This window comes from Gopherus flavomarginatus, chromosome 2 (genome assembly GCF_025201925.1).
Source record: "Gopherus flavomarginatus isolate rGopFla2 chromosome 2, rGopFla2.mat.asm, whole genome shotgun sequence".
Classification (NCBI taxonomy): domain Eukaryota; kingdom Metazoa; phylum Chordata; order Testudines; family Testudinidae; genus Gopherus; species Gopherus flavomarginatus.
In genome coordinates this window covers 105,793,153-105,809,355 of record NC_066618.1, presented here as the reverse complement: position 1 = coordinate 105,809,355, position 16,203 = coordinate 105,793,153, and the positions used below count along the sequence as shown (strand labels likewise).

The 16,203-nt window shown below is 38.3% G+C and overlaps 1 protein-coding gene across 1 annotated transcript in view; it reads right to left on the bottom strand.

Annotated features, from left to right (window-relative positions):
• ABCA13 (ATP binding cassette subfamily A member 13) overlaps positions 1-16,203 on the bottom strand; it is a 294,970-nt gene that overhangs the window by 184,652 nt on the left and 94,115 nt on the right. Inside the window, exons 26-29 of the mRNA XM_050937636.1 lie at positions 14,828-15,005; positions 11,714-11,853; positions 5,347-5,460; positions 1,852-1,942 (exon numbers count right to left, since the gene is read on the bottom strand). Of these exons, the coding sequence (XP_050793593.1) occupies positions 1,852-1,942; positions 5,347-5,460; positions 11,714-11,853; positions 14,828-15,005 (523 nt within the window). The remainder of the gene's footprint in view (positions 1-1,851; positions 1,943-5,346; positions 5,461-11,713; positions 11,854-14,827; positions 15,006-16,203) is intronic.

Sequence of the window (16,203 nt, the reverse complement as noted above, 5' to 3'; positions counted from 1 at the left end):
AGCACACCTGAGTGATGGTACAGCAGGTATTGCAATGGGAAGGCAGAGAAGCAGAAATGCACTAAACTGATCTGGATGGATCAGGATAAGGATGTAAGGAATATATCAGGATAAGGATCAGGAAGAGAGGCAGTTGTGAGACGAAACAGTGAAACAGATGTACTGAGAATCAGAAGGCAAGCCAGTATCAGTGGAAAGGATTCAGAAGGAACACAAGCAATGGAACAGGAGTGGGAATACCATACAACAAATATCTACTATTTTACCCAACAGGAAGGCACAGAAGAATATGTATTATTGGTTTTGTAGCATCTTAGGGGCTAGAATATTCCTAATACTAGTAACCTAGCACTAACAGGGTTAAGCACACATGTACGTCACCAGAGATTTTTCCCCTAGGTGATCTTTAGAAGACCTTATTTTGAAAAATACATCATTTTTAAAAATTTTCTCTTACAACTTAATCATTTAAATATTTGAGCATGAGAAATATCAACTGACTTGCTACGTGCTTGGAATATTGCATAATTAAATGTTTCTGTAAGTAAAAGCAATATTTCACAAGCTGCATAATTTACATGGGACTAACATCTAAATATATAAAAAGGTAAAATCCTTGGGAAGTTTCAGAACTTACTAAATAAAATATCCTCGCCTGCAGTTTCCTTCAAATAATTTAGTGATACTAAGACAGAAAACTTTGCACAGCTATTTCTGGTACTTACTTTATGTTTAGTTACTTACCTGAGAGCCTGTCTTGCAAGGTCCTGAGTCAATTTTCTTTGGACTTTACTGAAGGTGAAGGCATTTAGCACCTTTGAGGAGGCACACAGAACCTTGCAGAATCAAGTACTTTTTCTGCACATTCTGCTACAGAATCAAATGCCCAAGAAACACTATGGTCCTGATCCCTAGAGGTAATAAGCATTTGCAAGTAGAGTGGGTTGAGAAATTTTCAATTAAATTTTTGGGTGTCAGAGAATGCTGATTCATTGAAACAGTTTCTTGGGTACACATTGGAATTTCTGTTCTTAACCAGAATAACCCACTGGTTAAGGCCCTCACCTGGATCAAGTCCCTGTTCCATACCAGTCAGATTTGAACCTAGGTCTCCTACATGATAGGGAGTGCACTAACCACCAGATTATACAGTCGGTCTCCTCCTCTCTGACACAATGGATATTTTCCTATTTATTCAAAATGGATCAGCCCCAACAAGCAAAAGTGAAAGAATGACTCCAAGTCAGGCAGAGCAGGCCCTTGAACCTGGGTTGTCTACATCCCAGATAAGTGCCCTGGCCATCAGGCTATTGACTATTCTGTGGCCTCATGTTTTTACATGAAATATTTCAAAACATCATATTTTCATTCCAATGTGAAATAGAAACAAATGTCAGACCCTCAAATTTTTTTGTGAAACAGAATCCTTTTTCTACACTCAGCCCCACTTGCCACTCTCATTTGGACCGATAAAAGTTTGTGGGTGTTCAGTTCTTGAAAGGATCAGGCCCATAACGTGGGAAAGAACTGGATTCAAATTATTTATAAAATAAGGTAATTGCTATTTTAAAGATATTAATCTTTATCTGTTAGTAAAATGGATGGATTTTACTTGTATGAATATGAGGCAAGATGCAGCAAAAGGAACTGCATTTCTTTACAAGATGATAAATGATCAAACAATATTAAAAATGTTTGAAACTAAAATGAGATAATTGTAAAATGTACTTTTAGTTTTATCTAAGTAAGGCCAATGTGAATCATAACCAAGAGTTATTACTGCTAAATTTCAGTCAAACACAACATTGTGGGGATAATAAATCTTGTGTGTCCATCTGTAGATATACCTACCATACTCTTGCAGCTTTCCAATGAGATTCCCCACATCAATATTCAAGCGACTTTCAATGAAGTTCTTTATAAAACTGTTTTGGAGAGCTTCCTAAAGTAAGAGAAATGATTTACAAGATAGCATCTGTGATATTCAGAGTTGCTGGATTTTTTTTATATTCCACACAGAGTCATAGATCTCCCTGCTCAGCCATAGATTTTCTCTTTGTGACCTTGAGTATGTCACTTAGTATCTGTGCCTGAGCTCCTCATCTGTAAAAGGCCTCCTGGAAGTACGAGGAGAAATGCACTGAAGATTCTGAGGCAATTAGATACTACATGGATGGGAACTAAGTAAGTGCCTATGACAGATTGATATATCATACCATAAATGTCCATCATCTTGTTTTCTTTTGTTTCCATTATTAAACCACCACTAAGATTATAGGCTTTTCTTAATTGGCTGTTTAAGATCAGCAAAGGGATTTCAAAAAAAAAAAAAATCTGTTCATGTTGTTTCAGACTCTCCCTGGGGAACTGTTGCCCTAATCAGAATTGAGAGTTACTGGGAAATGAACCGGTATTTGCTCTCAATCAATGAAGCCAAAGGTGTGACCACTTTTTCAAACATATGACAAAGACCCAAAACTCATAACCTGATGTTAGGTAGATTTGCTAAATGGAGAATATCGCTAACCTCTGCACATATCTTAACTAAGAGTAAAAAGATAAAATATATTTTTTGATGTCCACTGTAGAAAACTTTCTATAAACTCAGCTTCAAGATTCCACATTTTAGATGTGAATAATTTACAGTATTAGTGAGCTAACACAAGGTTTGTATGTAGTGGAAGTAAATGTAGCTCTAAAATGGCAGATACAATTCATAATGAGATGCAACTAAAGATTAGGCTTTGGGTACCAAAGAACCACTGATTAAAACATCCACTCCTATAAACAAACCCAAGGTCAATGAGAGCTCAGGACAGTGAGGGCCTTACAGGCTCTGGCGCTTAATGGGTTGTCAATGACCAGCTCTTATAATATTGTGAATTTGGCACTGACAGAATGCAGAATCATTAAAACAATGGTTTACTAATTAAAATCATCCAATGCTAGATGAAAGACATTTTAAGTGCTATCTCCTGGGTCCAACACAATCTCCCTTTCTGTACTTAGAAATATGGCAAGTTCCCAGTGGTATAGTACAGCTTTTCATTTATGTGAATGTCTGTAGCACAAACATTTCGCATTCCAAACTTCAGCATCAAAGTCTGAATTCTAAACACCAGGAGAATTTGATGGATTCCTGTTTCTATGTCCTCCTGAATACTTATTTGTATTCAAATGATTTAGTGAAGACTCAAGTGAATAATTTCTCCTTTATCGCAAAGTACCTAGCCACTCTGCACACTCAAAACAGAATGTATATTGTGCACTATAAACCATAATTGCGTCACCAAGCTGGCAGAACCCTGCCAGTATATTTTCCTCACTTTTAGTCTTGGATATCTTTGTAAAAGTAATGGTTTCTAACAGACAACCCACACCAGTGGAGATCTGAATCTTCAAACAGGGTAGTATATATTATTTGCTAATGTACTAAGGTAATACAGTGGGAAGAATGAGAGACGGTATCTTAAAAGGATATTATTTTTACTTACAGGATATTTAATGGTACTCATATGGCCCCCATCATGGTTTTATATAAGCACCTCACAAATCTTTAGTGTATTTGTCCTCCCAACCCTCTTGTAAGATAGGGATAATAACATTGCCTTATTTTACAGATGGGGACCTGAGGCACAGAGAGGCTAAATGAGTTGCCCCAGGTCATACAAACAGTCTCTGGCAGAGAGTAGGCTAGTGCCCGAACCACTGGGTCAGACTTCCTCTCCAATTCTGATCCCTTTGATTGAGTACAATAGCGACTTATTTCATGGGTAACCCCATTGATTTCAGTGGGATTACTAGTGGAATAAAGTACCATTCAGCATGAACAAGAGCATCAGTCTCTGGCCCCTTGTACATAGCAGATACATGAAAGTATGCACATGTCTAAAATAAGTACCCATATCACCTTATTGTTGTATATCTTTTCCCTTCCTCACCCCTTGTTACCTCAACTCACTGAGTCACAGCTATAAATTTAATGTAAATTAGCTAGGACAGAGACCTCCCCTTTCACTTGTTCTGTAAAATACATCATTTTGGAGCATTGCATTACTAGCAGTTGTACAAACATTATTATCTGTAAAATACCATCTTCAGTTTCCATGTTCATTGCCTCAATTTCTACATCTCATTTGCTCAGTTTCCAAGAAAAAGGCATAACAATTAGCTCCACAAGGCCTTTCAGGGATCGCAAATAACATTCCTTAATTGAATCTTAATTAACAATTCTATTGTTGATGCATGAGCATCAGTTTATTCTTCCACAGCTTAATGGCTCTGCAGATGGTGAAGAGTAAAAAGTGCCAAAACTACATTTGAGTGACTAAAGAAAGAAGCTATGACTTGTACACACACAGAAAGAACTGTTAACCAGGTGCCACGTTTATGCAGTCACTGCTATTGTTGCATTTTAAACTTCCTCCATTATCCCTGTGAGAACTGATTACATTGGGGGAGACAATTATGAGAATTAAGCAAGGTCAAGCTGTAAAGAGTATTTAAAAACTTGCCAATTGTCTTAGATTAGCATTTCTCAAACTGGGGTCCCCGGGCCCTGCTGATCAACTCCTCCCCCAACTTCTCCCTCGCAGCACCTCCAGCACACCAGAGAACAGCTGTTTCCTAGTATGCAGGAGGCACTAGGAGGGCGGGGGAGAAGCGGGGACAGGGTGCACTTGGGAGAGGAGGCAGAATCATGCCTCGCTGATCAACTCTTCCCCCTCCCTCCCAGCAGGAGGCACTAGGAGAGAGAGGGAGGAGCGGGGATGGAACGTGCTCGGGGGAGGAGTTGGGAAGAGGCAAGAAAGAGAAGGGGCAGAAGTGGAGTGGGGGCAGGTCCTGGGGTTGAGTAGGGGACCAAAAAATTTTAAATCAAAATAGGGGTCCTTGGGTTGCTAAAGTTTGAGAACCACTTAGATAAATGACTGTTTGCCATCGTACTATTCACTGTATTTCCAATATCACACAGTAATACTACAGAGAGGGAGGTAAATACTTATTTTAGTTGCTTTAAAATTGAAAAGATTTTCAGGACCACCCCACTGTAGGTCTATAATCTAAAATTCAGCAGGATCTGCTGTTGCAGACATACTGTCTTCAAGTGCCACTCATAAGAAAAACTCATGTCTGTGCTGACTGTACCATCACCACTATTCTGCAGAATTTCTGGTAATTCCTTCAACTCAGAGCCAGGACCCTTGTAAAGGCTGATCCACAACTCCATTTCCTACAGTGATCTAGTATTTCTAGAATTACCACTTCTTTATAGGCTACTTTAATTCTTCAATTATTGGTCTCTGTGGCTAGTACTGGAAAGTAGGAAGTCATCCACAATTCACCAACCTGGAGCTGATTGACCATGAGGAAGTTTTCACTGCTCTCAAAAACCCCAGACATCCTCAGCCATGCCTCAGAATAAATCTTCAGGTTGTCCACAAAACCAAATGTGTGATTAGCCTAAAGGGAGAAATGAAGCCAAGTGAAATGAAAACTGCACACAGTAATTCCTGTGGAAAGAGGAGCAACTAGGATGGTTCAGATCTCCTGAAACTCCTGTGAATGTCAACTTTAATTGTCAGAAGTAAATGCATTGTGTTTCCTTTTATCTTCAAAAGAAATAAAAAATGATTTTTTTTGTTATTCAAAGACTAACAGATCAAAGAAAAGGCTTCCTGCTGTGTTCATGTTCCCCATATGAAGAGTAATAATATACAATTTATTTTTATATAGTGCCTTAGATAGAGGGTACCACAAAATGCTTTAGTGAGAGAGCCAGTCAAAAAATAAAAGAAGTTCAAATTAAAGCCTCTTTCTCAATCACATCACCACCTATTTGGGAGGAAGAAGTGGTATATCCAGATGCAACATACAGCTCCTACAACCCTGAGGACAATTTTGGTGCTGATTGAGTCAGGGAGATCTAGCAAGGTCCAGTAAGGAAGAAAGCAGAATTAGGGAACTTCTCATTTGACTGTAAGGGGGAGCAGTCAATTTTTTTCCTTCTGCCCTCACCCAAGCATGGGCTTTGAATGACAGAAGAGTGAATAATGCACATTCTAGCATGAATTTTTAGAAAGTCGGTGTTAAAAACTGAAAAACATTCAGTTTTCACAAACATGGATGGTTTCTCCAAATACAAATGAGTCATGAATAACATGACTTCACAATCACAATGACTCAATCTCAGTGATTTTATTCACAAAAGGATCAGCAAATCAATTAACTTTTCCCATTTAGTCAGATCTAGGAGTGACTGGACTGAGCTTTGCACATGACCCAGTCAACAAAAAGGTTCAATGTGTTCCACTATCACTCAAGGTGTCTGCAGCTGGGTTTGAATTCATGTACCAATGTCACTTGGGGATACCACAGAAAGGACTTGATAAGATGAGCAAATTAATCACAAACTAGGAAAGAATTTTAGCATTGAAATTCCCCGAAAAATTATTCAGAAACCCTGTTTCAGTAATGTTGAATTGGTATAATATTAAATGTAATATGTAAATTAAATATTTAAGTCAAAATGAAGCATGCTAATATTATTGAAATGAAGCATTACAGCATTGAAACAAAATGAGAAAGTTAAACAATTCATTTGGACTTTTTCCTGACAAAATGTCATCTAAATGTATATGTTGGTGCGAAATGTTTTAATTTTCACTAAATTGCCTTTCCCTCAGAAAACTACTTCATGAAAAAAATTTTATCAACTCTAAAAGTTATATAAATAATAGGTTCAAGAAATGATTTTATGTGACACAACTGAGGTATTAATGTGTTTTAGGGAATAACAGATGAACAATTCATAAAGTCTGATACTGACAGAGAGAGCAAAGTTGAATTTAATGATTATGTGATTGCAAATAGCAAAACAGATACAGGAAATTGATATGAGTTATAATATATGGGTACACCACTGATCAAAGTCTTAATGTTGTATCAATACATACATCTGTAAAATAATTATTTCTCCAGATTTGATTGAACTATGATAAGTTCTTCACTAAGCTACTGCTTTAAGCTCATTCTGGAAATAAAGATAAGTATTATTTGAAGTATTACATTCCATGGTCATTTCTGTCTTAATGCTTGTAAGGGATAATTATTATCATGATAAAGGTAGATTATACAAGGGGATTATTAGAAAAGGGTTACGTGTGTGCATGCGCATGTGTGGAGAGAGACCTTCTGAGTTGCAAGCTGATTGTTGAACAAATGCCAAAATGAAAAGGATCAGTATTATTAGAGATAACACTTCTGAAAGATAATTTAAACCTGATTAAAATTTACACTGCCATTTTTTTGGTGTGGTCGGGAAGGGGTGAGACACCAGGGTCTGTAGCATCATTTTTTCTAGTAAAATATACCACCTCACCATCTCTGATGGCTATTGAACATTAGGATTTATTCCAAGCCAATAAAATTATGCCCCTTTCCCTGCCACACCCTTACACACATGTAAGTGTTTGTTCATGTTTGGTTTTGGCAATTAAACTTCCATTGGTTCTGTTAAAAAAAAAAACAACAGATATTTACATATAACATGCAAACACTGGCAATGGATAACACCGCTAATAAATGTTACTTTCAGAATATTCCTGTATGTGCACTACATCAATCAAATGTTTATGCACAATTTCTCATTAGGGGAAATCATTAGTATTTCAAAGTACCTTAAGTATAGTATTTTGGTCAAGCTAACAAGCCTGATTAAATAATCAGGAAATAAAGGTTAATATAACAAACAGATTGGAAAATAAAAACAACTGAAAGAACATATTCCATCTGAAATCACTGCTGTGGGGCGAAATCGTGTGTCCCACTGCCGTGCTTAATCACCAGACTATGTTTCCTCTCAACTATCTTTAAACATCTGTCTTATTTTCCCTTGCATAACAGATTTAGAAAATCTACAACTCAAGGTTAGAGAATGCTGTGATATCAATTTTGCTTAAGTTAATTTTGTAGCCATCATAGCTGTTTTTAGGAATCAGACCTCTTCATTATGCTCTAATGAGGGTGGTAGGTAGTCATGCACAGCATTCCCCAGCAAAAAGGGCTTCTGCACTGAGCTGCAAATTAGAATTGTGGGTAGATTTATTCTAATACTTCCTATCAAAAGTGCAGAACTTTGGCACAGTCTCACAGCATTTAAGTGCCTTCTACAAAGTTACATTCAGACAAAGTCTGGAAGTATATCTATAGGAGATACATGCCTAACCAGCAAAAAAACGTGGAAAAGGTCACTAGTGACTCATTCCCCAAACCAGCTGTGCAGGAGGTGCTAGGATGGCCACTGGCAACCAACTACATTTCCCTCTGGCAATGTTAAGACTTTAGAGAGGGGATGCTGGTGGCCCATATGGGAATAAGATCTCCTGGTAGAGACCACAAGGGCTTCATTACAAGTAGGAAAGTGAGTAGAGAGGGATGCCTATCACTGGGACATAGGTAGCTTAATCAACCCTGAAGGTTCAGGTTCAATTCAGAATAAAATGAAGGTTAAAGTTTGGGCATATTCTAAATTTTTAAGTCCCAGTTCACCATTTTCTACTTAAAAACTAACGGAGAAAGTGTACATACCGTTAAGAACTGCATGGCTGGTGTGTGGTTATTGTGCCTTTACGACCTGGAAAATTGTGAAGGAAGAGTTCTGTGGAGAGTCTCCTCAGTGGTCAGCTGATGTATTTGAAGAATGAAGACAGGCAGTGCTACCAGCCCCACAAAAAATGCACCTATTATTAATGCTGCCTGATAATTCCCATTATAAGGCCTTGTTTAAAGGTCCATATAATTTTGCCGAACTTTAATCACTTAGGCTGAAATTTTGCATATCAAGTGCCTGCCTGGGGCTGATATTTTTTTGGAAAACGTCAGTCAAAATGGTTCAGCTATTTCTTAGAAAGAGGTTGGGCAAAATTTTCTCTGTGTTAAAAAAAAATGTTTACCTTTTCTTCAAAAAGCTCAAGGGCCTCCACGTGCCTTGGAGCAAGGACAAGAAATTGGGCAGGGGCTGGACTTTGTGTCTGGGTTGTGCCTTTTACTGTCCCTGGAAAATGTTGCCAAGTTAAATCCCTTTGAAACAAAACAATTTGCACAAGCTCGGTAAAGCCTTGCTAGAGCTTCACAGCTCCCTGACAAATCCTATCTACACTGAACACACTCCATCCCAGGACTGCAGGAGGCTGAGAATGTGACGTGTGCTGGACAGCACCTTTGGCTAAGGTTGGAGACTTGAATGCCACCCAAAGTCCTCTCTGGTATTGCCTTCAGACTCGTCCTTTTATAAACCTCCTAGATTTGTGAATAAGGTAAAGCTAGAAACCTCCTTATGAGGTTATTTGTCAGCCTGTTAAAACATTTCATTGTAATATAATTTTTCATTATGAAGGGAGTTGAAACAAATGGGTTTTTTTTCAAAGCCAAACTTCATGAGACAACCCAATTAAAGTTGTAGAATAAATCCTCTTTATCTTGTTATGAAGGCTTGATATTTATAAAGAAAGGCTTTGCCTTTCATATGAAGGATTGGTGAGCAAAGCAGCAGGAATCCAAAACCAGGATGAGTTTGTCAGACTTGTTTTCTTACTTTTACTTCTGAATTGTTTTGATGTATTGTTACATACATTCTGTTTTAATTGGAAAAAAATCAGAAAAAACACATTCAATGACTATAAACTTCTTCAATATAGCATCTCTGTCTTGAAACTATCATCCTAAATGGAGATGCAAGAATATGGCAAGAAAAACACATTGCCTCTGATGAGCCAATCAAGAATCAGAGATGCACGCTTTCTGATTGGCTCAGAATTGAACAAAAATTTTCATTGAACTCAGCTGATGTCAATCGGCATGCAGTCATTTATTGCACATGTGAACTTGACTGGTCAATATTGATTTAGACCTCAGGATTGTTTATTTATCATAGGTAGAAAGCAAATTTAATGACTTATTGTAAGAATGGTTTTCAGTACTCTTGAGATGAGATATTCCACTTTATGAAACAAAAACATGAAAATTATCCGGAAATGCAAACAGATTTGAATATCACCCTTCTTTGTAGCATGTACCTCGCTACTCCCAGGGAATAGTAGTTGAATGGGTATGATCCTGCAGTCCATGTTAGGGGAAAACTTGCACCTCTACTTCAATGGCAGTTTTGCCTAAGTAAAGGGTGCAGGTTTGGACTCAATACCAATATTCGGGATATTTGTTGATAATAATTTAGTTTGCCTTAATTTCCATAGGTTATGATAATTAATAAGACTGTGCAACAGAAAGAGTAAAGATGGATTTGATGGAGGGACCTACCTGCTAGATCCATATTTACAAATAAACAGATAATTTATTATTGGTAATTTGGTGAGTCTAGCATTTATTTTTATAAGACAGCTTGAATGAGCTGATGGAACTGTCTAAGGTCCAAGCATGCTAATAGATGTATTGGGCTATAATATCTAATAGAATCTGTGTAGTTTCAGAAGATGAAAAAAAACCAAAGTAAAATTGTCTCATTTAAGATAACTTGGCAATCTCAGTGCTGTTACTGAGTAGACTTCATTTCAGTAAGATCTAGACTAGGATTCAACATGTGCTGAAAGATTTATCTGTCTTATCACGGATCCTATTAAGTTAGTGGCTGTGGCATACTAATTGGCAAAATAACGTGGAAATCTCTACAAAGCATTATTCTTGGTGTCACTGTAATGCCGAATGCAATTTTGCACACAGAGTTTTATCACCGCTTAGAGTTCACATCTGTAAAAATCAAAAGAGCATCTTTTTTTAAAATCAGCCTAAAGTTTTAAAATGAATTATATTCAACTCAGCAGACCAAGGGATATAGTCTGTCACCCAGACTAAGTTCTTCATTTTAATTGTAAACTAAGAAACCACCAAAGTCTTTTATTTGATTCACAAAGAGGTATTGTGAAGTTAACGAGTAGTTCTAACATTTATCATTTCACTGTACAAATACACAACTAACAGATGGTCCTTCATGCAGCCTTTCCTGTGACCACCTGTGCAAAAGGAAGGGGAAGTGGAGCAGAAGTTAACCCTTACTCACTGAGGACTTACGTAGAGATCCTGCACTCTGACACAGAAGGGTTCACTATAGCACTTTTAACATGGTTTTCCTGGCTCATTTGAACTGGGACTGCAAAACTTAGGGCCAAGTTCTCCCAGGACCGGTGCTAGGGTTTTGAGCGCCCTAGGCGGACGGCAATTTCGCCGCCCTGCGCACTGGTCCTGCGGCTCCGGTGGAGCTGCCGCAGTGGTGCCTGCAGGAGGTCCACCGGAGCCGCGCGAGCAGCTGACCATCCTCAGGCAGGACTGCGGCAGCTCCACCAGAGCCGCAGACCAGCGGACCCTCCGCAGGCACCACTGCGGCAGCTCCACCGGAGCTGCCTGCCGCCCCCTCCGGCAAAACGGCGCCCACCAATTATTCTGGCGCCCTAGGCGATTGCCTAGGCTGCCTAAATGGTAGCGCCGGCCCTGAGTTCTCCTCATTGACACTGATGCAAACTCACTGAAGTAAATGGAGTAAATTGAAACACAAATGCTAGTGTTATTTGTATGTGCAGTGGGAGCAAGATCAACATCTGGAGGGAAATAACCCTGCCAGTTTTCTTAAAGGAAACACTTCCCATTGTTTCTATCATCCATATAAGTACAGACATTTGATTTATTCATTTCCTTACCTACTCACCTTTTTTATAACCATGTTAAACTTTTCATTGTTGGGGGTGTACAGTATCTTCCCATGTAACAAGGGCTTCAGGAAGGTCCACACCAAAGCCCCATTAGGTGATTGTAAAATTTCCTGATAAAGCTGCAAGCAAAATGGAGCTGTGGAAAAAAAGAGAAAGAGACCATATTTAAGAGATGGTGCAAGTGAATGATTTATTCAGCAATATAATGCCTATGACTTTAACTTAGGGCTTGGCCTCTGTAAGGGGCTGAAAATCCTCAATTCTCACTAAATCATTACTACAGCTCTTTGGAGAGATGTAGTTCATTCACCAAGTGCTTGAACCTGCGAGGAGCTGGGGATCCACAACTCCCACTTAAGCTGAGAACAATCAGCTCCCAAAGAGATCAGAATCTTAGGGCATGTCTACACTACAGCCCTACATTAACCTATGTTACGTCAACTTACAGCCACCGTAGTAATTACACACTGCCCTCCTTCTGTTGGTGGTGTGCATTCTTACCAGGAACACATGGAGCCATGAAATTGACAAGACAGCCAACAGCCAATATAAATAATGCAGTGTCTACAGACATTGTGTCACCCTAACTACACTGACATAAGCCCTACACCTCTCATGGAGGTGGAGTTACTATGTTAGTGTAGAAGAGCACTTACACTGGCGGGAGGAAGGCTGTATTGTGTACACTGACTTAATCAGGTTGTTGTAAGATGGTGCAAGTGGATGATTTATTCAGCAACTTAATTGCGTAGCGTAGACCAGGTCTTAGTGAAAACACTGGATAAACTGCACCTGTCCTAAAAGTTGTATTGCTGTGTTACAGTTCTGGAATCAAATTACACAGGCAAAACACACATAAAATAAATACAGAGGGAAGAGTCATTGCTATAAATTCTCATACAGATCAAAAGTTCTTTAAAGTATAAAAGAATAGCATCACTAATTATAGACCAATGAGGGATTTATAATAGTCTGATAATTATTTCCATACTCAAGAGAAGGCAAGCATAGTCCTAATCAGCAGCTATACACCTTCTTACTTTCTGAACTTTCTTAGGCCATTCAATGAAGACTGCCTTTTCTATTTGACAAGACAACTTTTGGGTGACTGTGAAATGTCTACAGGCCTCTTCATCAAGAAAAGTAGCATAGCTTATTTCAGAAAGCTGCAGCTAGATGCAAATGTGTAACTTAACTGTATGATGTTTAATTCATTTTTTAATCTATCTATATTTCAGCTGCTTAGCTGAAAAATCCATTCCCCTAACCCAGGCAAAATTTGGTAGTCAAGCATGTTAAGAAGGATATGTAACCTTAATCTCATTGCAAGCTGTGGTCCTGATGCTGCAATCAGCAACATGTGGACAGGGTCCCTATTGAAATCAAGGAACTCCTTTTTGCAGGATCAAAAAGGTCTAAATGTCTATGCTTAGTTTACTTTGGGTATTTTTTGTTACTAGTAGATTTAGAAATATTTAGTAATATGTCATAGTAATTTTCATCTTCAGTGTACTTTACTATAGAAACATTAAGCAAGGTCACTAGTAGCGCTGAGCAAGTAACTGATTTTTTTAGTTTGGTGACAAACCAAAAAATTCTAAAAATCATTCTAACCAAAACTAAGTTTTTGGTTTTTCTCCCCAAAGCAACAAAAAATCATTTTGAAATGTTGATTTGTCAAAACAAATCATTTCAATGTTTCCCAAGAAATGTAAGGTTTTTCAGCTGAAACTATTTGTTGTATTTGACCTGAATTCACAAATAGTTTCAGTACCTGCCAAAAAATTGTAACAAAAATTTCAACCAGCTCTAGTTACACCACCTCTATGAGGGAGACGAGTACAATTATTTACATTTTACAAAGGGGGACTGAATTAGAAATGTCAAGTGACCTGCCCAAAACCAAGGAGTGAGTGTCAGAGCCAGGATTGTAACCAAGGAGTATCTAGAACCCAGTCCCTTATCCAGATCATTCCTCCACAATCTCCCCTTAAGAAAGTAGTCTCCTCTAAACAAGATCTGTAACTGGAGAAAAATTAACAAGGGCTCCAAGTTGGTCAGGCCAGAGTGATAGTATGATGAGCATACGGAGCACTGTAGTTAATCTTTAGACTAGGACTTCTATGAAAGTGTTGTCCAGTTGTGGGACTATAAGACTATAAGGCAAGTTCAGTAGTGAGCACACAGGACTGGAAGCCAGGGCCACTGAGATTTATAAGGTGGGGGGAAGTGGGCAGGTGGGGTAAGGACCCATACACAATCCATTTACAGCATCTATGCAACTCCACTACTAGTAGGAGAAGAACAAGCAGAGACTATGTGACTGGTACTCCCTGCCTGTGTAGGTGGCCGAGCTTGGGAAGAGCTCTAGCTCCACGTTCAGTGTGCCAGCTTGGACAGCTGAGCCCAGATAAGATGTTGTAATCTGCTAGTCATAGAGCCAGAAGCAGATATTTTCCGCATCACTGCCACCCTTTCCCCAAGGAGAAACAATGGAATCATGCTTCTATGAGTCACAATTCCTTTCCTGGAAGATCACCAAAATTAATTTTAATGAGTCATTGGTGTGTGATAGATCTAGAAAGCAGTCTCACACACACGATATAAAAATAATAGCAGGGTGCAGACAACTTGGAACACTAACTCTAATGGTAGCCAACAATTCAACTACAAGGAAAGACAAAAGGTATTCTTCCCTGGTTGTATTCAGAAGCTTAAGGATTTTATCATAAAACACCATAACACCAAGTTCACAAAATAAAAGTATATAACTATAAATTTGCAACTTTGTATCTAATAATGTATTTAATTTTGAACATTTAATAAACTTCCAATATATATGACCTGTCTGAGACAGAAGAGTCATATTTATTGCTATTATATGCAAGAATACAAAATAACTTGAATTGCTTGTCACTTGTCTCCATAATCATTTCTGTTTAATAAAACCTTTCATCAATCATTCCTTGTGTTCAGGATTGCAATGTCAGCTAGCTGAAATGCCAATTAATAGATCAACATTTCTATTTAAGAGGAAAAGGTTTAGAATGCATGGCAAACTCTGAATGTAAGTATGTATATATGCAACTTGTGACTGATGTTTCTCTTACTTGAGTCTTTGGGAATGCTGTATTTTGCCATATCATCTTCCAAGAGCTCAGTGATCTTGGGCATGTCCATGAACATGTTGGTGTTGCTGAAGAAAGAGGATTCTTCTTTACAGACTGCCCTGATTATAGACTGAAGGGATCCAACAACGGAACTTCTAGATTTCCCACCCTGTAGGAACTAGAACAACAATTACTAAGGAGTGGAATCCCAATTATAACAGTTACCCTGAATGATCCAGTCATAACTTTCACAGCTGCAGGAGTAGTTCAGATGTTCTTCCCCATTACTGCATCCCAGGAAGTCAACAAAATGACAGTTTTCAGATTGTCTACAAGAATGGATGCATGTTGTGCTCTCTTCTGTTCACATGTCCACCTTTGTCAGGGAAATATATGGCCACTTTAATGGCCAGAATACTCTGTGAAAGATGGTAGTATAACGTACTACTTTAACCTTTCAAAAATGTCATATTTTCATGGCTTGACTGGGCAGAAAAAGAATGGAAATATCAGGACCATCAGATTGCAGACCTCTGGATTACCTTGTCATTTTTCATACACTCTGCTTCCCTCCACAAAAACAGAAGTGGGATTGAATGCATTACTCTACTGTCACACATTATAAAGATAGCAACAACAAAAATAAGAATCTTTTTACATGTCTGCCATGAAAGCGGGCCTGCTACGAAGAAACAGTTGTACTTTGTTCAAAATGTTAAAATGCAGTTGTACTTTGAAAAATGATTGTATAAAATGGTATGTTCTTATTAGATCTGCTCCTGGTGTATGTATATTTTGAATCAAATCATCTCTCTTTCTTGAAGAAAGATAGATTTTTATTGCCATCAGTCCTGTAGAACAGATGCTGTTCTGGGAGACTGATCTGACTGCTTATGCACTTCAACTTGTTGTTAACCAAGTTCCAATAGCAGCCTACCCGTGCAATTGCAGTTTTCAAACTATGTGCTCACAATTGTGCAATCCCACTGAAGGCTATACGGTTGCATAATTAGAACTAAGGACATAATTGGATGACATTCGGGCTGCAAAGGTGTAACTAAAACAAGCATTTGGCCTGCCTGAAATTTATCACTATTGAAGATACCCATGTCAGAAAGAACCTCTCTGGATTTTCAGATCTCAGGTTGAGTTTGCAAGACTAGCAGTTGGGGAAAAAAAATTTAATCTGATAAACTGAACATGTTTAATATTGAAATCACTGGGACACAGTAAGTGTGAAACATGATTATATCATTTTTACAAAGTCAATCTTCAAAGCAGAACTTCACTTTAAGAATATAATAGGTTATGGTCCGCTTGGAGGCTGTATCTTTCAAAATCAACAAAGTGAAAAAGGCATGTTCGCTGATCTAGAG